Raw genomic sequence first — 23,973 nt, forward strand, 5'->3', positions numbered from 1 at the left:
ACAGCATAATAGTTCCATTTCCCTCCCTGAAAAGGGGTGGGAAGAAGTGCAATTTATTTAATCCCACCCCCTCTCCCTAAAATATTATTAATAATATACATGCCCCTCTTCCTGTTCTGTTAGAGTCCAAGGTTTTATTATTTTAATATTTAACGATAAACACTACATATAGCCATGTTTTGGTCTATATTTTAATTACTGAGCGCAACTTTTAAATTACTACCATTCTAAACTTTAATTCACCTAAACCAGTGTTTCCCAACCCCTGAGCTGCAGCACATAAGTGTGCCATGAGAAATCATCAGCTGTGCCGTGGAAGATTTTCCAGTTTCACTTGATTGGTGCTCTAACAAAGTGATGTGATTTAGATACATAGGACAGTACGCCCCAATGATCCACTCCACAACAGTCTCCTGTTTCCCTTTGCAAAGTGAAAGTGAACCAGCCCCAATGCATTCTGTTCTGTTGATAAACCCCTCCTCCCTAGTGATGTGCGGATCAGCAGGTTACCTTTGGGACCCGCAGATTGGGTTGAGGCGGGTGGGATATGCCTACCATACTAATACACTATTATACAACGGACCTCAATCCATAAACTGGGGGTTCCGTCTGAAGAGTCTCGGACGCACCCCTCTCAGCTTTCTTGTTCCAAACGCCCCACAACAATGTTGCCATGTTGAGCCGCATTATGTCATAAATTCCCATTATGTAATAAAAGTTCAAAATGTAATAAGAATGTCACATCATCTTGTAATAAAGCCGCATTATGTAATAAACTGATAAATTTTGTAATAAACTACCTCAATGCATTATGTAGTAAATTTTTTCACATTATGTAGTAAGTTATTACAATTTGAGAAATTTATTACAAAATGCACATGACACATTTTTATTTTCAGGAAAATGTAATGTGCTAAATTAATCTTTAAACTGTATGGTTAAAGTTCTGATTCCATTACCTGTAGCTCCTGTGACTAATTTCTTCTAAATTGCTCTGAAATTATATTAATTTGCATTGTTATTACATAATGAACCATGTTATTACATTTTTTTTAAATAAAAATGTGTCATGTGCATTTTGTAATAAATTTCTCAAATTGTAATAACTTACTACATAATGTGAAAAAATTTACTACATAATGCATTGACGTAGTTTATTACAAAATGCGTCAGTTTATTACATAATGCAGCTTTATTACAAGATGACGTGACATTCTTATTACATTTTGAACTTTTATTATGTAATGGGAATTTATTACATAATGCGGCTCAACACGGCCCCGCACCCCCGATGTGCTCATTACCCAGTACCCAGTACCCATTCGGGCTAACAAAGCTATTTCAGTTCTGTTTCCTTTCTCCACAACCCATCTATGTGAGGTGGGCTTATTCTTGCAGGAATTAAAGAAAGACACACACAAAGATCTTCAGTTCCTGCAAGAGTATCAATTTTGTGTTCAACTAAACAGACCCAGCTTTCACACTGAGGAAGTACATTGAGACTAAATTTGCATTGTATTTCAATAAATATACTTTTTGTGACGTTTTTTTTCGGTGGTGTTGTGATTTTTCTAATGTAAAATATGTGCCGTGGCTCAAAAAGGTTGGGAAACACTGACCTAATCAACATTACTAGTATTTTCTTGTTGTGCTAAGGACAGAGTACAGTGTGATGTCACATCTCACCTGTGCAGATTTAGTCTCCGTTGTCTCTGTTTCAAATGCTTTGAGTTTTGCGTTGGCCTCCAGGGTCTTTTTCTCAATTGCCAAAGTAAGTGACTGTATAAGGAGAGAATATAAAGCTGTTAGTTTAGTTTAAGAAGATCTGACCCAAAGTCTCAGCACACACCGTTTACATTTACGTCTCCATACCTTGATCCTTTGCTCGTCTTGCTGGGCGTATTTGATGAGAGCCATAGTGTTCTCATCTTTACACTTGGACTCTTCTAGAAAGGCCTCCATAGTCTGCTGGTCCCACTCCATCTGGTTCCTGAACTCCTCCAGTTTCTGTCTTGCCTTGAAACTCTGGTTCTGGAGATTTGGACAAGTTGAAAAATTTGATTTGGACAGTTGGAAAAGTTGAGTTTGTCAGCGACGACTGCAGCTGCTTCCACAGTTATGGTATACATTATGTGGTTGGTTCAGACCTCTATCACGTTCTTCCTTTCTGCTAAAGCTCTGTGGTCATTCTTCATCCTGGTGATCCGCTGACCAAGTTGACCATGCTCTCGTTCTGCCAGGGCTGACAGGTGTTTCTCCAACTCCTCCTCTCTCTCTATGGCCTTACAAAGACCCTACGTACACAACATTTCAAAGAATACGAGGGGCGACTGAAAAGTTTGGAGCCTAACATGGAAAGGATTAAGACATGAAGACCAAATCTGGTCCATGAAATCTTTCACATATCTTAATCCTATTCACTACATTTCTTGGTCATAGTAATCTTTTTCCCTGTTTTCCAGGTCCCTGAACTTTCTGTATCAAGTGTTTCCTGAAAAATGGACACACTTGACTATGGTCAAGGTCAACTTTATTATCCCCCAGGGGCAATTTGTTCTACAGCCAGCAGTTTCACACGGACAACAAACCAACCATAAATACAATAAATAATCCATTAAAGACAATAGCACCAACATTACAAAGAATTATTCAGCAGAACAATGGAACCGGAACCAAAGAATTCCTCATCATACACTCTCAAAAACAGAGGTGCGAGATCAGAACATTTATGCACCTATAAGTACATATTTTAAGAATGTTCTCTCAAAAGTACAATATTGGTCTGTAGGAGGCCAGAATTGCACCTTTAGACTATGAAAAAGGCTCCAAAGTTCTGTAAAGCACAAATGTGTACTATAAGGTACCCTGCAGCATTAAAAACTGTGTGTAGACCATGAGAATAGGCTATAGGCTAGGAGAACTGAACAGTAGGGCTAATTAGGCAAGGCAAGGCAAGTTTATTTGTATAGCACATTTCAGCAACAAGGCAATTCAAGGTGCTTCACACAGGACATTGAAATAAAAGAAACAAAAAGAAACACATTTAAAACATTATAAAAGAAACACGTAAAAGGTGATTAAAAACAGCGAGTAATAAAACAACACATAAAATAAAAAAAAAAATAAAATAGAATAAAATAAAAATAAAAACACATATTAAAGTAAGAGTTGCAGTACAGAGTTTCTAAGAGAATATAAAGTTTAAAAAGTCAAAAGCCCTTTAGTCAAAGGCAGCAGTGAACAGGTGAGTCTTTAACCTGGACTTAAAAGAACTCAGACTCTCAGCAGACCTGATATTTTCTGGTAGTTTGTTCCAGATATACGGAGCACAGAAACTGAACGCTGATTCTCCATGTTTAGTTCTGACTTTGGGAACACAGAGCAGACCTGCACCAGATGACCTGAGTGGTCTGGATGGTTCATACTGGACTAGAAGGTCTCTGATGTACTTTGGGCCTGAACCATTCAGTGCTTTATATGCTAGTAAGAGAATTGTGAAGTCTATTCTCTGAGAGACAGGGAGCCAGTGTAGAGAGTTAGAGTTCAAACATTAGGCTGAGCGCATTATTTATTATATATCCTACTGTAATTACTCTATATTATATTTAATAATAATTTGTGTTTTAATTTAATAGCCCAATTAGCTCAATGATAATAACCTAATAATTTATTTCTCTTATTAGAACCTCTGATTATTGCCATAATCTCTGTTTGATCCAGTTTTCATTCACACCTCCATGTCTTCATGTCATAGCTTGTCTATGCCGTTTTTTGGTTTTTTTTCTCAATTAGTCCATCGGTTCAAACTTTAAACATCATGGCATTACCAACTATACGAGAGTTTTCTTTCTATGTAAAGTACTTAAGGTACAAAAATGGACCATTTCCAAAGGGTACAGAAATGTCTCTCAAAAAAGTACACCCCCAACGACAAGCATTTGGACCCTTTTAAGTACAAGCTGGTACCTCTGTTTATGAGAGCGTATTGGTCCTACGTTTAGGAACACTGTATCTGCGACCTGATGGAAGACACCTGAACTCATCATACAGGGGATGACTGGGATCATCCAGGACTGACTGAGCCTCCTTCAGAGTCCACCTCTGGTCCAACACAGTCAGGTCACTGTAGTGATGCCCTGCAGCCGGTTCCTGTTTTTCAGGGTCAGCAGCCCACACCAGCTGATCAAAGAAAAGGTCAGCACAGACTCAATAAAACAAGAATAAAACTGTTTCATCCAAGTGTTATCCACTTCGAAACTGCAAAGCTTACGGTAAAAATCCATCCTCTGATGAGCTGTTTTCCATCCAGCATCCACCTGAGACTGGAATGTTAGCCTGAGGTCCAGCACCGTTCCGAGATATTTCTACTGCTGAACCACCTCAACAGCCTGGACATTAATGACGACAGGAGAGAAGACTGGAGGAGTCTGTCTAAAATCTACAATCATCTCTTTGGTTTTAGACACATTCACATTTAATACTAATGGGGCTGATTAGTGACTGTGGATGAGACTGGGGTCCAACACTATCAGCCTGAGACCACGGAGCAGTCCGAACTATGGAAACATCCCAACCCCTAACCCTAACCCTGTTCCTAACCCTAACCCTGTTCCTAACCCTAACCCTGTTCCTAACCCTAACCCTGTTCCTAATCCTGTTCCTAACCCTGTTCTTAATCCTGTTCCTAACCCTAATCCTAACCCTAACCCTGTTCCTAACCCTAACCCTGTTCCTAACCCTAACCCTGTTCCTAACCCTGTTCCTAACCTTAACCCTGTTCCTAACCCTAACCCTGTTCCTAACCCTAACCCTGTTCCTAACTCTAACCTTGTTCCTAACCCTGTTCCTAACCTTAACCCTGTTCCTAACCCTGTTCCTAATCCTAACCCTGTTCCTAATCCTGTTCCTAACCCTAACCCTGTTCCTAACCCTAACCCTGTTCCTAACCCTGTTCCTAACCTTAACCCTGTTCCTAACCCTAACCCTGTTCCTAACCCTAACCCTGTTCCTAACCCTGTTCCTAACCCTAACCCTGTTCCTAACCCTGTTCCTAACCTTAACCCTGTTCCTAACCCTAACCCTGTTCCTAACCCTAACCCTGTTCCTAACCCTGTTCCTAACCCTGACCCTGTTCCTAACCCTGTTCCTAACCCTAACCCTGTTCCTAACCCTAACCCTGTTCCTAACCCTAACCCTGTTCCTAACCCTAACCCTGTTCCTAACCCTAACCCTGTTCCTAACCCTAATCCTAACCATGTTCCTAACCCTGTTCCTAACCTTAACCCTGTTCCTAACCCTAACCCTGTTCCTAACCCTAACCCTGTTCCTAACCCTGTTCCTAACCCTAACCCTGTTCCTAACCCTGTTCCTAACCTTAACCCTGTTCCTAACCCTAACCCTGTTCCTAACCCTGTTCCTAACCCTGACCCTGTTCCTAACCCTGTTCCTAACCCTAACCCTGTTCCTAACCCTAACCCTGTTCCTAACCCTGTTCCTAACCCTGTTCCTAACCCTAACCCTGTTCCTAACCCTAATCCTAACCATGTTCCTAACCATGTTCCTAACCCTACCCTGTTCCTAACCCTAACCCTCTAACCCTAACCCCCTAACCCTGTCCCAACCCCACAGAAGGCAAAGGTCGTATGCGTACTCGATAACAGCCCCATACTCAAGTTCGTCCATTTTTCAGGAAACACTTGATACAGAAAGTTCAGGGAAAACAGGAAAAAGACTGATCTGACCAAGAAGTTTAGTGGATAGGATTAAGATATGTGACAGATTTCATGGACCAAATGTGGTCTTCATGTCTTAATCCTTTCCATGTTCGGCTCCAAACTTTTCAGTCGCCCCTCGTATATCGGCTAATCTCATACTTACAGTCCATTATTCATGAAGAGATGTCCAGGCGTCTGACACTCAACAAATGAGATGTAATTTCACTCACTTACCGCAGAATTTTCGACCTCTTGTTTAAGATTTTTGAGGTATACGGCCGAGTACTGTCTTTTCTCCGTGTTTATCTCAATTTGGCGATCCAGTCCAGCTAACTGCTTCTCTTTTTTACGAGTCTGTTGAAGAGAAAGTCAGATTAAAATAACATTATATAACATGCGACAGATGTTACAGTGAAGTTCCAGATATTTTGTTCCTTCCACATTAACCCATGAAGACCCGGTGCTAGTTTTGTGGCAGTTTCCAAATTAATTTTTCTCTCAGTCTAACCTTTTTTAAGTGACTTATCATCATTTATTATAACATTATGCTCTGAATTTTGCATTTTCACTGTATATTGTGTATTTTCCTCCATTTCATTTCTTATTTTTTAATTTAGGTTGTTGGTATGTAATTATTATAATGTAAGTTGACGGTTAACTGTTACCATGGTAGCACCACCAGGAATGTACTTGTTTCTATTTTTCACACACATTTTGGTTCTATAATGTAAATACTGACGAGTGAGTTCATTCTAATTTGGTTTAGGCCTATTTTGTTCATTGTTCTGGTTTGAAGTCTAAGGACAGGAGGTAGTATTTAAAAAGTTATTAATATTAAGTTATTTGATGATGAGAATGGGGGTGGGATTAAATAGGTTTTTCTTCTTCCCACTCCTTTTTCGAGTGTAAATGAATGATTTTGGAAATTTTGAACTTGCATGTATTCTATAAATGCTCGAAATAAACAAATGAATGAATGAAATGAATGTAGATGTTCTTGAAAACTCAGAGTTAATTCAAAGGTTATTAGATCAAAACAAAAAACTGAGGAAAAAGTGATGTTTTCAGCAAAGATATCAATAAGTGAACATAAAAACCAAGTGTCTCCATCTGCTGTCATAAATCCAACTGCACTGACAACAGCTTGGCTGTGTTTACAGGGTTATAATGAGCACACATAATTATTTCTCAGTCTATTTAACTCAGACATAACAAGGAAATACAGTGAATTAAAGCCGCAAGCGGCATCTAAAGGCCCTCGCCAAGGGCACGTCCAGTGGAAGTAGGCTCATCGTTCAGCAGGTGGTGCTCTAGCCCCAAATTTTGTGTCTTCTGATGAATGGGTGTAGGCCTGGGACATTGACAATTGATTTGAGACAAATCAGTGTTCGTATGTCCGAACTGAACAAAATTTTGTATAAATAAATCTGTAGGGGGCGCTAAGAGCCAAAATTCAATGTGTTCCATTGAACGGGTGTAGGCCTGTGAGATGTACCACTGAGTCAAATTTGAGCCAAATCGGTGTTCGTATGTCTGAACTGATGCAATTTTCGTGAAGGTAAATTTGTAGGGGGCGCTACTTAGCGAAGTGGCAATTTCTTTTGATAAATGGGTGTAGGCCTGGGAGATTGACAACTGATTCAAATTTGAGCCAAATTGGTGTTTGTATGTCTAACGTGAAGTAATTTTCGTAAAGGTAAAATTGTAGGGGGCGCTATGGCACCGAATTTCAAATTTTTCTGATAAATGGGTGTAGGCCTGGGAGATAGACGTCTGAGTCAAATTTGAGCCAAATCGGTGTTCGTATGTCCGAACTGAAACAATTTTAATAAAAAATATTAAAAATTTTTGTAGGGGGCGCTGTAGTGCAAAATTTCAGTTTCTTTTGAAAAATAGGTGTAGGCCTGGGAGACAGATGTCTGAGTCAAATTTAAGCCAAATCGGTGTTCGTATGTCCGAACTGATGTCATTTTTGTAAATGTACATTTGCAGGGGGCGCTATAGTGCAAAATTTCAATTTCTTTTAATAAATGGGTGTAGGCCTGGGAGATGGACGTCTGAGTCAAATTTTAGCCAAATCGGTGTTTGTGTGTCTGAGCTGAAGCAATTTTTGTGATGGCAAATTTTCAAAAAAACTTCGCAAAGTTTGCAACATCGTCGCACAAAAATGGTGACACCGATTCCAAAAATTCGGCTAACTTTTGATGTCCCACTTCTCTAGATACTGTACACCGATTTTGAGCTCATTTGGCCAAACGGTTTATTAGGAGATAGTTAAAATACGACGTCAGCGAAAACGCTGACTCAGCATTTTGGAAATTTCAATCCAATATGGCCGACAAAGGGTTGGTTTAGGGGCGTGGCCATAATAATATTTTTTGTTTGTCTCCTCATGATGAATCTGTGTACCGTTTTTCGTGGCTCTATGACGAACTTTATGTTGGACGCGCTCCCATTGGCGCAATGCATTTCCACTTTTCAAGGGGGCGCTGCCGCAACATTTCTTTACCGACATCTACGAAACCTATATGTAAATTCAATTTCTCGCACTTCTGAATTTTGGGCAAAATTTGGTGAGTTTTCGTAAATGTTCAGGGGGTCAAATTTGAGCTCAAAGAGCAGGAGAAGAAAAATAAAGAAAAATAATAAGAATCTGAGCAAGAACAATATAGCCGTTTCCGTGGCAACCACGTATATTGCCTTATGTGAAAGCTCTCGAGGTCCCCCACATGTCTGTGGGGTCAGATGTCACGTGTCGTGCACTTACACCCACATGACTGACCCCAAGTGGGCGTGTCCCATTGACTCCCATTCATTGTGAGCAGGTGTAAATATGCGATTTGTGCATATGTCATGTACATCTTCGGAAAAGTCTCAGTGCCGTGAACGTGAATATGTGTGAGAGTGGCGACAGTGGTGAAAGGCGACCGCGTCACTGGCGATTTCGTCCCCATGCGCCCACTGCAGTCTCAATAGGCCCTGCGCCGGCTTTACTCGGCTCGGGCCTAATAATTGTGCAATATCAAAAATAAAGAATCACAACTTAACCTCCTCAGACCCAGGAAATGTCAGCAAAGTACCAGCTTTTTTGTTTTTTATTCCGTCAGTGCCAATATTGGGAACATCATGATGCAACAGTTTTTTCAGATGCAGTTTTTAAAATTTCATGGAATGTCCTTTGTGGTGGACAGTTTTTTTTTCTTTCTTTCTTTCTTTCTTTCTTTCTTTTTTTTTTTTGTATAAAGTTGTGAAACTCTTGTCCACAAATGTGGACAGTGGGTCTGAGGAGGTTAAGGTTTGTACAAACTAGAGTATGAGTGACTTGTGTTCCTATAACAAAAAGTCACTCAAACAACAAATGGAAACAACATGGAAAAATGTTTGACCTGTGTTGAATGAAAGTTGGTGTAGATTACTAGAAAATGAACACATTAACCCTTTCGTGTATGAATTATGAGAGGCTGAATCAAGATTTTTTTCCAGTTTTTATTCCTCTTAAGCCACAGGTGTCAAACTCCGGTCCTCAAGGGCCGGTATCCTGCATGTTTTAGATGTTTCCCTCTTCCAGCCACACCTGGTTCAATTAATGATCAGCTCATCATCATGCTCTGCAGAAGCCTGATAATGATGTAATGGCTTCCAGGTGTCATGGAAGAGGGAAACATCTAAAACATGCAGGATACCGGCCCTCGAGGATCTGAGTTTGACACCCCTGCTCTAAGCATTAAAAAAAATAATGCGATTAAATTTTTTTTAATGAACCTATTTTTCATGGAGTTGTAAAAATATCCACTTTGCTGGACACAATGTATTTAATTTTTGAAGCAAAGAAACATATTTACTGATATATTGAATGAAAACTATGAAATAAAAACATTTTTAATACAGTTAATCTGATGTTTTCTCACATTTTAACATACACTAGTACTAGTCATTACTCACTTCATGGAGATAATATATAAAAAAAAAAAAAAAAAAGAATGTTAATTACAGTTTAATAACAATAGCAAGCACTCAATTTACCCTCAGACATGTTAGTGCAGATCAGGTTTATGAAGAACAGCAAAGTTACAGTAATGGTCTGACTTGCAGAGTATGGCTGATATGAAACTAAAACAATAAAACCCATGAATAAACAAGAGAACAACTGGACAATAGCTGACCACTGGAGTGACCACTGTGCATGAAAGGGTTAAATGTCAGATTGTTTCAACAAACAACCTACAACATGTTAAGTGCAAAAGGAGGTACTGATAAACACTTGACTATTTAGTCTGTGAAGCTGTTTTATTTATTTTTTATTCTGAAGCATTTTTATGTGATGGTGCACCTACTGTATTTCCCATATAGGCTATCCAATATTTAAAATAAAATAAAATAAAATAAAAGTGTCCACTCTCACCTCTTCTATCAAAGCCCTGTTTTCTGCGTTGGGCTCTGGGATGGCGTACCGTTCATCCCAGACCACCTCCGACAAAACAGTCTCCAGAACTCCAGATCCGTTCCACATGTTGTCTGGAGTCTTAACCGAGCCGTTCCAGGCCAACAAAGTGTATCGAACAGTAATTTAACTCGCTCTAATGTCAGCTATCACCTCTGTCCTGTTCCTGTTTGCAGTTTTGGAGGGTGATGGTGCACTAACTCCGTTTGTTATCAGTCGCCCTTAGCAACCGTACGTGCCTCTACGTGCTCTTACCACGTGGCGGCAGCAACACCCGGAAGTACCAAAACTGTATTTTCTCTCTCTCTTTTTTTCTCTCATACTTTATTTACATAATACCATATACACATAGAACAGAACATGGCATGCAAAAAACATATTGCTCGAGGTAAGGCAGGATTAAATATAAATACATATATAGGTAAGTATACTAAATAAATAAAAGTAAAGAAATAAACAAGAAGAGAAAATAATAATAATAATAATAATAACAACAACAACAACAACAACAACAACAACAACAATAATAATAATAATAATAATAATAATGATAAAAAAAGAAATAAATAAATAGTTTAAATTCGTCCCATAAGGCTTTAGTCTTCACAGCTTTAGGGTTAGTGCAAAATTTAAGTGTGTCTAGGTAGGATTTTAAGTAAGATTTAAAAACCACAAAGCTGGGTTTCTGATTGGCAAATTTGCTGGCATGTACATGAAATTTGGCTAATAAGGAAATGAGATTAAGAATAAACAGTTTTTGAGCAGGCAGATCAGTAATAAAGAAACCAAATAAAATATCTTCAGTTTTGAAGTTAGAAGAAATATCCAGCGTTCTATTTAAAAACAGATTGATATCACACCAAAAAATCTGACAGAATGCACATTCCCAAAACAAATGAGTTAATGTTTGTACCAAAACCGTAAGTCACTACTTTATGTTGATTCCTGATGTAATAAATTTTATGCAGTTTGTGGTCTAGTAAATATTTATTCCCCATTACTTTGAATTTATCTTCTTTTTAACATAAATGTATATTTTACTGTTTATAGCAGGGCTGTCAAACTCATTTTAGTTCAGTTCCACATTCAGCCAAATTTGATCTGCAGTGGACCAAACCAGTAAAATAATAACAGAATAATATATAAAAAAAAATGTCAACTCCAAACTTTCCTCTATGTTTTACAGCAAAAAAAGTAAAATTATGCAATGAAAACAATTACATTTACCAACTGTCCTTTAAAACAATGTGAATAACATGAACAAACTGAAAGTCCTTAAGAAAACTAAGTACAATTTTAACAATATTCTGTCTCAATTTATCATTTACACATGTAAATTGCAACTTACAGATCACAGTGGATCTACAAATACACAAAACATTTAATAACAGACAGAATATTGTTAAAATTACACTTCAGACATTTCTAAATGTTCATATTTGTTCAGGTTATTCGTGTTTTTGTGAAATGTTAGTTTGTTTTAATGTAAATACAGTAACATGATATGAAAATGTTTACATTTACAAAGGGAAAAATGTGGAGTTGTGAGTATTTATAGGTTATTATGATAGTATTTGACTGATCCGACCCATTGCACATTAAATTGGTCTGTTTGTGGAACCTGAACTAAAAGGATTAATATCTTCAGTGTAATTTTTGCATTTCACAAATTCATCCCATGGGCCGGACTGGACCCTTTGGAGGGACGGATTTGGCCCCCGGGTCACATGTTTGACACCTGTGGTTTATATCAAAAGGTACATAGGTAACATACAGTAGGTGATACTTGATTGTATTAGACAGTTTTGAGGGCTGCATTGTATACAAAATAAATTTACAATGTAGATCTCCTTTTAGCCGGTGCATATGTCATTTCTTGAACCCAAATACATCATCCATTCCTTGTTTTCATAATGTAGTTGATGTAACTTTTTTCATTGAGATTGTATCAGTTAGTATGCACAGTAAATGAGCTCAAGACCTCAGATAAATTAAACAGTGTTTACATATTTTTTTCTCCTTAATAGAAAAACATTACACTCCCTCTGAACTCAAACCATTTTTCAGATTAATCAGAATCTTGAACTTACACCTACCTCACTTATGATGAATGTCTTCAATTTATTTCACACACAAACACACACGAGCCTGGACATGTTAAAGATACCAAATTGAAACATTTATTTTTTTTTTCCTTTATACATTTGTGTTTAAAGAAACAGCATTATACTTAAAAAATTACAATCAATGTTTTATACTGACTTGTCACACAAATGTATCATAAAACAAAACAAAAATCAGGAACATACACAAGAGTAGTAAAATTCCTTATTTAAGGAATGACATCCCTTTTTCAAACCCTTGTGTTTAGAAAACAATTCAAAAGTGTGTCTATCTAGCTGCTTTTGAGCCCAGTCCAACCACATCACGGAACCACGTGGGGCATCGGGGTGACTCCTCAGGTGGGCTTGAGTGCACACCAGAAGCCCAATACTTTAGATAAAAGCTCCAAACCATCACAAGTTGACCAACAAAGAGATATGCCTTTTGCTTATGTACACACAGACACACATATATTAAGTCTCTGCTGTGTAAAATACTTCAGTCCTGAGGGTTGAAAAGGCAACGTAGCTGTCAGCTCAGTGCGGTCCTCTCGTTCACTATGGTCTCTGCTGTGTGGATGCATTGCGGGGATGCTAAACTGCTGTGCTTTTGGTCCCGATGTGCGGCCGTGCAAACTCCACAAAGTCGTCGATTAGTACGGGCCATGCTCCTGTTAAACACCACAAAAGTCACAATGAAATCAGCTGACTTTAAACAACATGGATGAGGACATGATTGTGATAACAGAGGGTTCATTCAATGCAAACTCATGGCGGACATCCAACTTCATGTCATGGATTTTTTTGACAACATTCATTTAAAGGTGAGGTCTGAGATGTTTTTCTGGAGCATTTTTTATTATATTCCTTAAAATCCCCTTCACACCCTGATTACAACTAATTAATTAAATGCTCTAGCACAAAAATTTAAAAAAAATCAGTCACCTGTGGAACGGACGGGACTGAAAAAACACCATCCAATCATTTTCAGCGCCCACTGGAAATGATTGAACAGTGATATGTCTATCAAACTCAACTGCCATTGGCCCCTCCCCCGTCTGTTCGTACCCCTCTTTGCGTTCCCAGAGGGTGAAGCGCTTGTACAGGAAGCGTAGCCGGAACCTGGATATGTTAGTTCTATTAGGATGGAAAGTTCACCGGCAAACTGTTTAGTCACAAACATAAATCAGTAGGAAATGGAACATTAGTCACATCGGTCTGAACTGGGGCTGTTCTGGAAGAGCGGGGGGGTTAGAGGAAACTGAATGAGGTATCCATGGATACACCAGCTGGAGCCTCAGCCAGGGCCGGAGTCGGTGTCAGAGCCTCAGCCCGGGTCCGGAGCAGAGCCTCAGTCAGTGAACTGTTTCTGTGCAGCGTTTGTGAACCCTCGGGAACAAGCATTGGGTGTGCCACTACTCTGGAGGCGTGGCTTCAGAGGGACGTCTGAAGAAAGGGGTTTGGACTTTTGAACTGAGTATTTTCAATATGTAGCCGCTGGAACCGTTTTTCTCAGATCTCAGACCCCATCTTTAACACGTGGTGCCAGGCACAACAAACCCCGCCCCTCGCACGTATTTTATCTTATTTTGGCATCAATCCAGCTGATGTCAGCATATCAATTACCTCTATATATGTGCCAAGTTTGAAGTAAATTGAAACAAAATTGCTGTTTTTATAGACATTTGAAATTTCACCCATTATAAGTAAATGGGAGAAAAAAAAAGATTTAAAAAATGTATTAAAAATTTTAACTTTGACCTACTTTCCCAAAATGTAATGACATCTATTTTGGGTTACTGGCAATCTATAAACCTAATTTAATATGAATTCAACCAATAGTTTTGCTGCTACATACATGAGAAATTTCACCAATTGTAAGTGAATGGGAAAAAAAATATTTTAAAAATTCATAAAAAGTTTGTACTTTGACCTACTCTTCCCAAAATGTAATAAGATCTATTCTGGGTCATCAGCAATCTATAAACCCAATTTGGTATGAATTCAACCAATGGTTTTGCTGCTAAAGTGTTAAACAAACAAACAAACAAACAAAAACCAAACTAAAAACATAACCCTTGCCTTCCCTTCGGGGGTCAGGGTAAAATAATTACAAAGTCAAAAGAGGCTGAGATGGAGGAAACAGAAACTACTGGGTGAATCTCTAGGTGTGGATGTGAGACCGGAGTAGTTCAGGGACATCTGTATGACTGTGAACCACAACACACTTATACACAAACATGAAGCTGTGAAGGGCTGGTTTGACTTTTTGTACTGGTTTCACCACCTAAATAAAGGCCTACCTAAAAAATAATATCATTTACATGTTTTTACCTCCGCCAAGGAGGTTATGTTTTTGCCAGGGTTTGTTTGTTTGTCTGTCCGTTAGTGTGCAACATAACTCAAAAAGTTATGGACAGATTTTGATGAAATTTTCAGGGTTTGTTGGAAATGGGATAAGGAAGAAATGATTAAATTTTGGTGGTGATCGGGGGTGGGGGGGCCCACGGGGGGGGGGGGGGGGGGGGGGGGGCACTGATCAGCCTTGGCGGAGGTCTGCGCTCTCCGAGTGCTTCTAGTCTTTTTTTTAAGTTTCTTTTTTAAGAAAATCTGAGACATGATGTGGAAAGTTCAGAAATTTGGGAATGGTGTAGAGCAGGAGTGTCCAACCCTGTTCCTGGAGTACCACTATCCTGCATGTTTTAGATGTTCCCCTCTTCCAGCACACCTGACGTTATCAGGCTTCTGCAGAACTTGATGATAGGCTTATCATTTCAATCAGGTGTGTTGGAAGAGGGATATATCTAAAACATGCAGGGCAGAAGCTCTCCAGGACCAGGGTTGGCCACCCCTGATGTAGAGAATTACTCGAAGATATTTCAGTTCTGTAAAACTACACCAGGGGCTCGTACTGATTGGAATTTAACAAGATGAATTGCCGTTGTTAGTTAAGGTGTCAATCAGTAAAATTTGAGACTTTGACCAATTGAAGACCTATTTTATCCAATCAGGCTGTAGTAGGACTTCAGCGATGCTCCTAGAGAAATACTGGGTAAATGAAGCTTTATGTTTTCTGACTCTAAGCATTTAATATTCAGAGTTAGACATTTAAACACGCTGCAGGCTTCAAGTTCCTTATTTTCAACAGGCCTCAACCAAACATAAGATATAAATCTAGCTTTAAGTTATCTAAAAGTCATACTTCAAAAATTAGCTATAAGCTGCAACATTTTATTAAACTCTTAAAGGGCTCATATTTTGCTAAACCTACTTTTATTAGTCTGTGGTTCATTTATTTGTGTATTTGGACCCTAATAGTTCAAAAAGTTTGAATTTGAACCCTCCAGGTGCTGCAAAGCTATCTTTATATTCATTTTGGCAAAAATCAAGTGGATTTCTACAACCCGTTTTAATTCCTGCTTAATTTATTGTGTCTATAACTAGTTATGTCACGACATTTGCACATATAAGGTCAAGAATTCCGACGAACATTTCTCAGAGTACGACATAATTGTTTATCAGCAGTAGCGGTTGTTGTAAAAACTGAAAATATGTCCAAACTTGGAGCCGATTACCTAAAATGTTCAATTGTTGGTTGTATTAATGAACACAAGTGGCTGCGGGGCCTGAAGTGGCTCATTTGCATTTAAAGGGCCAGCGCTCCAAACCACCTTTCTGGTGTCATTACTCAGAAATAGGGTTGAAGATGGACCTGTGGAGTTGAATTAATGATGAATTCAGGCCCTAGCAGAGCATTTACAGTTTATGTAGACCACAAGGAAATGTTTTAAAATGCATACAAAACAGCAAAATATTCCTCCTTCAAACCTGCAGGCTATGCTCAAAATAACAGATCACCACGTATTAAAGTTATGCCTACAGACCAATCGATTCCCTTTGGAAATGGAATATGATTTCTAGTGGATTCTGTGAACTTCCATGCGTAGATAATGAGCCTCTTAGAGAGATTACAGTTTTTATAAAGCATCAGTATGAGAAGGAACCACTTCTCTTTATTCTATAGGCCTTTATATAGAGATGAAATCACAAAAATGACTTGACTGTAGGGATGTAACGATTACCGGTATAACGATAAACCGCAGTACAATTCCCAACAGTTAGTATTACTGTTTAAATTCTAATTATCATGATAACCGTGTTTGATTACCGCACTTTGAAAAGTCACAGTACTGCACATTTCCTGGATCATTGTGCTACTTATTTACATTTATTTTTATTCATTTTTTTGCCAACTTTGGTCAGTTTTTAATTCATTTTATCTCATTTTTTGTTCATTTTCATTGATTTTGCTGCTTATGTTTGTGCATTTTTGTCCAATTTGTTCCATATTTTGTCTATTTGTTGCTTATATTCAACATTTTTATTAAGTTTGTTTTCATCCATCTATCTATCTATCTATCTATCTATCTATCTATCTATCTATCTATCTATGAAAAAGAAACAAACAACCCAAACTTGATCTGGAAAATGGTCAAACAATGGCCATAAGGTGCCATCTTTAATGCACATTTGTATGTTTGATGTTTACATGTTCATATTTGAACGTTTCTGCTAACAAAAAGTACATTGTGCATATTATTATTTTTTTATTAGTCTTTTTTTTTTTTTTTCAAAATACAACTTAGTTACATTATTTCAGTGTGTGTATAAGTATAAATACTGCAATAATAATAATAACTGTGATAATTTTGGTCACAATAACCGTGATATGAAATTTTCATATCATTACATCCTTACTTGATTGAAACTAAAACCTTGGACTTGTTGAAGATGCTACAGATATTTAGACATGTATATTATATTTGTTCTTGCCTAATCCTAGGCTGTTCTGCAGTTTAAAGATTAAGGCTCAGATTCCCTTCCACTCATCTAAGCATCACAGTAGTTCAATGGAATTCACAAATGTAGCTAAAGTCAGGTCTAATCATGCCTAAATGATATGGCATTGGTGTTGAGAAGACTTAGTAACGCTGACTCAAGTAGCTGTGTTGCTTTTGGCCTGTCGGTAAATTCTTCAGATCTGCTTAAAATTACAGTTTGATCTTGTGGTGAGAATTATGCGTCTAGATCTGTCCATGTGACTTGTCATCTGGTGCCAAAACCGCCCCTTTTATGTGAAGGCTCTCACAGATAGATTCTGAACTCTTAAGCTGAATTACCAACCTTATAACCACCACTGTGACAGCACTTATATGATTTGTAGATATTAGACTTAATGAATATACAGGGAATTAAAAGCGCTTTATAATAAACTGCAGTTTGGGCCACTTTTGTTAGTTTCTTTCAGACACACACATGTTGTTATTAGCTGACAGTTTACATGATACAAACCTTCCTCATCATAATTTGACATGTCATCTGTGATCATTGTGCTGAAGTCTAGTAAGAGGTTCCACGTGTCCTTGGGAATCGATCTTTTGTGATGCTCCTAAAAAAAAAAAACAAGTGTTAAAAAAAGTGATGCAACAAAAAGAAAGCAAAACAAAAAGTAAACTGTACTCAGTATCAACTTACAACTAAAAATTTATTCCAGAGGTCCAAAAATTTGAATCTTCCAGCCAGAACTAAATTCCAATATGCAATTGCCATTTCTAAATCTAGAAAAAAAACAAACACACATTACATGAAAATACATTCAACAAACATGTAACTAGGGAATATGTAAAGGACTCTTAGTAAAAAAAAGACTCTTACCCAAACCTTTCTGGCCAGGATTCTTTGCAAAATTAAAGGTAAACTGGTAGAAGTCCTTAAATTTTCCTTGGTCCTTTAACTCTTGCTCCATCTTTGGTAGCTGAGCTTTTAGCTTGTCTATACTGTCACACCTGAGGAAACGCAAAGACAAAATATAATGCATGGTAGTTAGGCAGATGGTTTTAAAGACAGGTTAATAAATATGCTATATTAAAATGCTATGTTATGTGTTAGAGGTTATGTATTATTCTTGTTTTACAGATGCAGCACAATGCAGATATTGTAAATGGTGTAAATGTGTACTTGTACTGCACTGCAGAGGGATTTACAAAGAAGTATCCATCTGCAATAATATAGAAAACTAAGGATGTGATACATTAAAATGCATGGAGAATCGAAATGTTGAAGCTAAAACCTCATAGAACATGTAAGTTGCAGGAAGTTGCAGGTCCACTCTTGCCTCAATAGGCTAGTTTTGTCTTTTAATGTTAGTTCAGACCCAGACTAATGAATATAAATGAGTCAAATCAAGGCAGGTCTGTGACATAGGCTAGAATTACTGTTTTTGTAAAGGGAGTCTGGTGGTTTTACAGACAACAATCTGTATAATTTCCCCATTGAAAAGAGGTGTTTGATGGTGATCCAATCCATCCAATCCAACTTTATTTGTAAAGCACTTTAAAACAACCGCAGTGGACCAAAGTGCTGTACAGAAGAATAAATAAAACCAAAATAAAAGAATAAAATACAAGAATAGATTAAATGATGTAAAGCTTTTGTCTGTAGCAGTAAATTTTTTCGCTTCTGTGGTGTTACAGCTATACACACCCAACTTCTATAATAATAATCTTTATTTATATAGCACTTTTCATACATTAAAAACTGTAGCACAAAGTGCTTTACATATCAGTTTAAAAATCAGTACCGCCCCCCACCCACACCCACCCACTCACCCGCACACACACACACACACACACACACACACATATACATGCAAACCCACAAGCTCACACATACTTAAGAAGACTGACTGAGCACGGGTAGACCAGAACAAAAATGTACAAGTAAAGGTAAAAGATCAATTTAGGAGGCGCTGTCTCAGGGAGCCATCCGCACCAGGAGGCAGCCGCCGACCCCGGCGACCAGGCACCAGCAACACAGCCCCGCATCCCAACTAGCGGGAGAGGGCCAACTGGGACCCCCACCCACCAGAAAGGAGCGGACCCCAGTGAGAGAAGGCGCCACAGCCCCCGGAGTCCACAGCCGCCCCCCGGCATGGAGGGCTCCCTCTGATGAAACACCGGAGAATAAGAAACATTAAAAAGATATAAAAGAACTGATTAAAAGAAGCTAAATTTAAGACATATATGAAAATAATAAAAATATTAAACATTAAAATGATAAAACAGAAGCACTGGTTAAAAGAATCTTAAGATATATATATTAAATATAACTATAAAACCTTTGCGTAGATAAAACAGAAGCATCAGTTAAAAGCCAAATTAAAAAGGTGGGTCTTGAGCCTGGTTTTAAAAATTTCTACATTCTCTGGGTGTATCTATAGGGTGTATCAAAAAAAAAACTATACATTCTGAAAAATCACCCCCAGTTCCACATTTGATAATTTTTAGAATTTTCTTTTCTGGACGTCAGTAGGTAGGGGATTGGTGGATATTTGTTCAAATTTACAGACCCAGGTTTTCATGCGTGAGTGAGCAGGGGACAATTGTGCAATCCAAGTTCAAACTGGTTTGCGTGAAGTAGCGGTGGGATTTAAATCCAATCAAAGGTCATGAGAGGGGCCAATGGGCATCCATCTTGTTTTCCACAAAATTGCCAGGTTACAGCATTAACACTTTGGCAAAACCACTATGTGCAAACCAGTGTTAACTTGGATTGTGCAGTTTGCCCCTGCTCACTCATGCATGTAAACCTGGGTCTGTAAATTTGGACAAATATCCACCAATCCCCTACCTACTGATGTCCAGAGAAGAAATTCCAAAAATTATCAAATGCAGAACTGAGGGTAATTTTCCAAAATGTATAGTCTTCTTTGACACACCCAATAGAAGTTGGCTGTCTACCATCATCACCCTGTACGTAATACACTGCCATGGATAAGTACTTTATACAATCACACTTTAAGACATTGTCACTGCTTGACGTCACTAATTATTACACAGTAAACCCTTCAAATTAAAGTCAGCAGGAGCAGGTGTATGAAGTCAAAGAACTGTAAAGAGTCCTGTGTCTTTCTTACCCCTGTTCTGCCATGCCGTCCATGAACTCCTGTTTCGAGAACTCGCATTGTGTTGCTGCCCTGAACTTCCAAGCTATGAGGAGGACACTTATACTGGCTGGATCCAAACTCAGGTCGTCACAGAACTGCTGGATCCCATCGATGCCAATCTTGTTGTCATCATGAGGATCTAAGTGGACAGAAGTTAAGAGTTATTTGGCTGATCAGTGATCAACATGTTCTTCCACCGTCAACAGCAGTTTAAACAAAAACTCACCAAGGGTTGTAAGAGAGTTTAAAGCTTACTCATCCAAACGACTTTACATACCTCTGTACCTATTGTAGAGTTGCTCGAGCTTCTTCTTGTCTAAGGCTGCCTTTAGACTGGAAACATAGAGCTCTGGATTTTGGAAAAACTTGTCTGTGGCAACATCTAATTTCCAGTCATTCTGTGACAGACAGGTCAGTGCAGTCTTCTCATTGGATTGTGTGAAAATCATAAACTGGCGAACTTTATCCTTCTGTGAGGACTTCAACTTGTTCTGCAAAAAGACATAAAAAACAAATATCACTATTGTAGCAATAATAGGGTTACATCTATGTAAGAAAATAAAAGAAAGTAGGGATGTATGTATGGGGGTATAGGGATGTATTTTAGGAAAAAGTCTGTGTGATTTTTGTGGAAACATTGGGATTTGCTGCAGTGTGGAGCTGTAACAGTTAATAATTTTCCAAGTTAAATCAACAACTATTTTGATAATAAATAATCAGTCTGAGTATTTTTTTAAGAACAAAAGAGAAACATTTTCTTACCATTGCTTATTAAATATGAATGCCATCTGATTTCTTTGGTCTACTGTGACAGTGAACTGAATATGTTGGGTCACATACCAACAGAATATTTGAGTACATCATGTTGGGCTTTTGGAAACACTTTTTTTGTATTTTGTGACAGTTAAAAGAAACAAATAATTACTCAGTTACTCAAAAATAAAATCAACAGATTAATCAACACTTAAAATAATCCCAAGTTGCAGCTCTACATGAGTGTACTTAACAGGTCATCAATGTCACTGTCATTAAATCCATTAGATCACCACACTACGGGGACTGTATTGGTTTATTTTTTGGGGACCAGTTCAGTCTTGGTTACCTTGTGGACATTCATTTCCAAAAGTCTACACCCAATATAAACATGTGACCATACACAACACATACTTCACTGTCTAAGCACACAACGATTACTCATTTGTTTGTTGTAGATGTAGATAACTAGATTGTACACAAACATGGAATGTGTTCACAATCTGTGTTTATGTTCACAAATGCAGTCTTCTGCGATTACACAATTGCACAGGTTGATATTGTGGTTATGTTCTGATGCGGTGGAAAGCTGAATAAAATTAAAGGTAAAAAAAAAAGAAAAGAAAAAAAAAAAAATTCTCACAGTTCTCTTTCCATCAAATATATCACCTAATGCAAAGCCTTAACATTTACCTCAATATACAACTGCAGAGTAAAAAATAATATTTTTGAGTGGAGAGGAAAATGTGTCACAACGTCTTCACTGTGACCGAGTTTGACAGGGTCTGCATATTTTCACATTCATCTGTTTCTCTGTGCTCCTTTCAATCTCACATTAAAGTGTAGAACAGTGAGCAGGGAGTGTGTGACCTCATTTTGGAGACATGATCAGAATCTAGTGTGATAACTTTTAAAGGTGCACAACTTGAAGTACTCACCACACAACTACACTTAACCATAGACTTTTATGCCAAACAGAAACTAACAACATGTGCATACTGGTGAGTAATTAGACCAAAACGTATCTTGAAAATTACAGTAACGGTATGTATGTAATTAAATAAAAGGTGATTTAAAATAATATTTTTCTACTTTTATTTAAAACAATGAACACAAGACTTTCAGTTTCAGGTATCCCTCGAAAAAGAGATTTCATCTCAAGAGACTTCCTGGTTAAATAAAGGTTAAATAAATTACTCCTCCATGTTTGAGTTGGTTTCATGCAAATTTCCTCCCGGCATCCACAAGGAAGAATATCTGGTGCCCACAGGACAAAAAAAGTTCAGTACCTAGTGTGATTTGTGACCTGATCATTTTTCTATCTGTTAATCTATCTGGTATATTGTATCAGACAGTTTTTGGATCTGTACATATTGTGAGGGTGGAGTTTTTAGTAGAATAAATTAACTTTTAGTGTGGAAATCAGACATCAGGTATTATCCAAAGTAGAGTATTTTTATGTCTTATATGATGAAAGAAGCAGATCATTAACTTTTCTTGTAACAGAATAATCACAGTTCTGTCCACATAAGTATAATAATCACCCATGACATTTACGTGACAGGTAACCTATAGCGTTATTTCCGGGGTTGACATATTTGGTGTCTAAATTCTTTAAACCGAAATATGGGAACTAAACTGAACTGACATAATTTACAGATACATTATATTTATGTATAAAATAGAGAAGGTGTCTCTATTGCAGCTAACCTTTCGTATGTGCGTTGCTTTCTCTACTCTGTACCTTTCACTATAAGCAATCCACTCATTTTTAACCAATTTATTTATCTTTAAGGCGGACGGAAACCGGTTTCTGACGGACGATCACACTTCGGCAGGACACTTGTAATACAGTCCAGGTGGTGCTGTCAAAAATACATGGTCATCTTTACAGCAGAAAGTGAAATTTCTCTTAGTCAGCTGGTTTAAAAGCTAGCAGGTTTAGCTAGCTAACAAGGCGAGCTTGGAGCTACTTAGCTGAAGCTAAAGTAGAAAGCTACGTTTGTTTTCATTATGCATACAAGATATGAGACCTTTGACGTTCAATCTTGACGATAACAATACTCCCACAATAACATTTTTTGTAGGTAAATATTGCTTGTACTTTCATTGATGCAACAGACCAAAAAAGATCTATTTCTTACCATGTTTGTCTCTGCCAGACTCCTTCCATCAGCTAGCTATCGAGTGTAACATGTAAAGCTACAAGAGACAAACACTCCTGAACCTCTTCCGGTTGAAGAGTTATTTTTTTTCATCGTAAAAGCACAAACCAAAGTTTTAATGTGAAAATATGTAGACAATGTGTAAGTTGTATATTCTTATTACTGGCCACTGAATAATATAAACAAGTGTTGTAAATAATAATAGATATTAAATATCAAACATGAAATAATATTAAACATAAGACTTTATTGATCCCACCATAGGGAAATTTAACAGTTTACAGCAGTAATATGCAACACACCAGTGCAAAAGAAAGGCAGGTAGAAATAAATGTTCTGAAAAGTGTAAAAAATTGAAGTATAAAATTTAAAGATATTTACATATTTACAAAGTGATTGCACTATACATGATGTGATATGGAGGTGGTGGAGGGTGACTGTGTACTGTTATAGTCTGATGGCTTTAACATGACTTCATTATTTGGCGTTAAACATATATTCAAAAAGAAACATGGAGCAAGGCAAAAAAAAAGTGAATTCATTATAAATTTTATAATTGAATAATTTTTGAATGTAGAGGGAAACAGTAAAATTCAAGTTCAATGACTTAATAGTAATTCTTAATGCAATATATCACAAATGTGTGGGTATGTATGTGTCCAAAAACTTTTTTCCATCACTGTACAGTCTGGGGTCAACATGTATAATTATGAGAATTAATAAAAGAAGGGGTTTCCCTCAAAAGGACTGTTTGTCTCAGAGCGACCAGATCTACTTCAAAACACCTTCTGCA

At 37.7% G+C, this 23,973-nt stretch overlaps 2 protein-coding genes and 1 long non-coding RNA gene across 3 annotated transcripts in view; all 3 read right to left on the reverse strand.

The window, feature by feature from the left end:
* Positions 1-10,224, reverse strand: part of ccdc39 (coiled-coil domain 39 molecular ruler complex subunit) — a 47,709-nt gene extending 37,485 nt beyond the window's left edge. Inside the window, exons 1-6 of the mRNA XM_030160626.1 lie at positions 10,117-10,224; positions 5,949-6,068; positions 4,075-4,179; positions 2,148-2,294; positions 1,873-2,031; positions 1,687-1,779 (exon numbers count right to left, since the gene is read on the reverse strand). Coding sequence (XP_030016486.1) covers positions 1,687-1,779; positions 1,873-2,031; positions 2,148-2,294; positions 4,075-4,179; positions 5,949-6,068; positions 10,117-10,224 — 732 coding nt within the window. The remainder of the gene's footprint in view (positions 1-1,686; positions 1,780-1,872; positions 2,032-2,147; positions 2,295-4,074; positions 4,180-5,948; positions 6,069-10,116) is intronic.
* Positions 10,225-12,776: 2,552 nt separating this feature from the next.
* On the reverse strand, positions 12,777-23,242 carry dcun1d1 (DCN1, defective in cullin neddylation 1, domain containing 1 (S. cerevisiae)). Its single transcript, XM_030161301.1, has 7 exons — positions 23,160-23,242; positions 20,540-20,753; positions 20,233-20,401; positions 17,973-18,103; positions 17,793-17,875; positions 17,610-17,706; positions 12,777-12,928 (listed from the first exon to the last, which is right to left on the reverse strand). The coding sequence occupies exons 1-7, from the start codon at positions 23,160-23,162 to the stop codon at positions 12,852-12,854; spliced, it is 774 nt and encodes a 257-aa protein (XP_030017161.1). The 5' UTR covers positions 23,163-23,242; the 3' UTR covers positions 12,777-12,851.
* On the reverse strand, positions 16,238-17,595 carry LOC115437912 (uncharacterized). Its single transcript, XR_003937994.1, has 2 exons — positions 17,016-17,595; positions 16,238-16,313 (listed from the first exon to the last, which is right to left on the reverse strand). It is a non-coding gene; the product is annotated as an uncharacterized LOC115437912 (long non-coding RNA).
* Positions 23,243-23,973: the final 731 nt, after the last annotated feature.

Source organism: Sphaeramia orbicularis, chromosome 17 (genome assembly GCF_902148855.1).
Source record: "Sphaeramia orbicularis chromosome 17, fSphaOr1.1, whole genome shotgun sequence".
Taxonomy (NCBI): Eukaryota; Metazoa; Chordata; class Actinopteri; order Kurtiformes; family Apogonidae; genus Sphaeramia; species Sphaeramia orbicularis.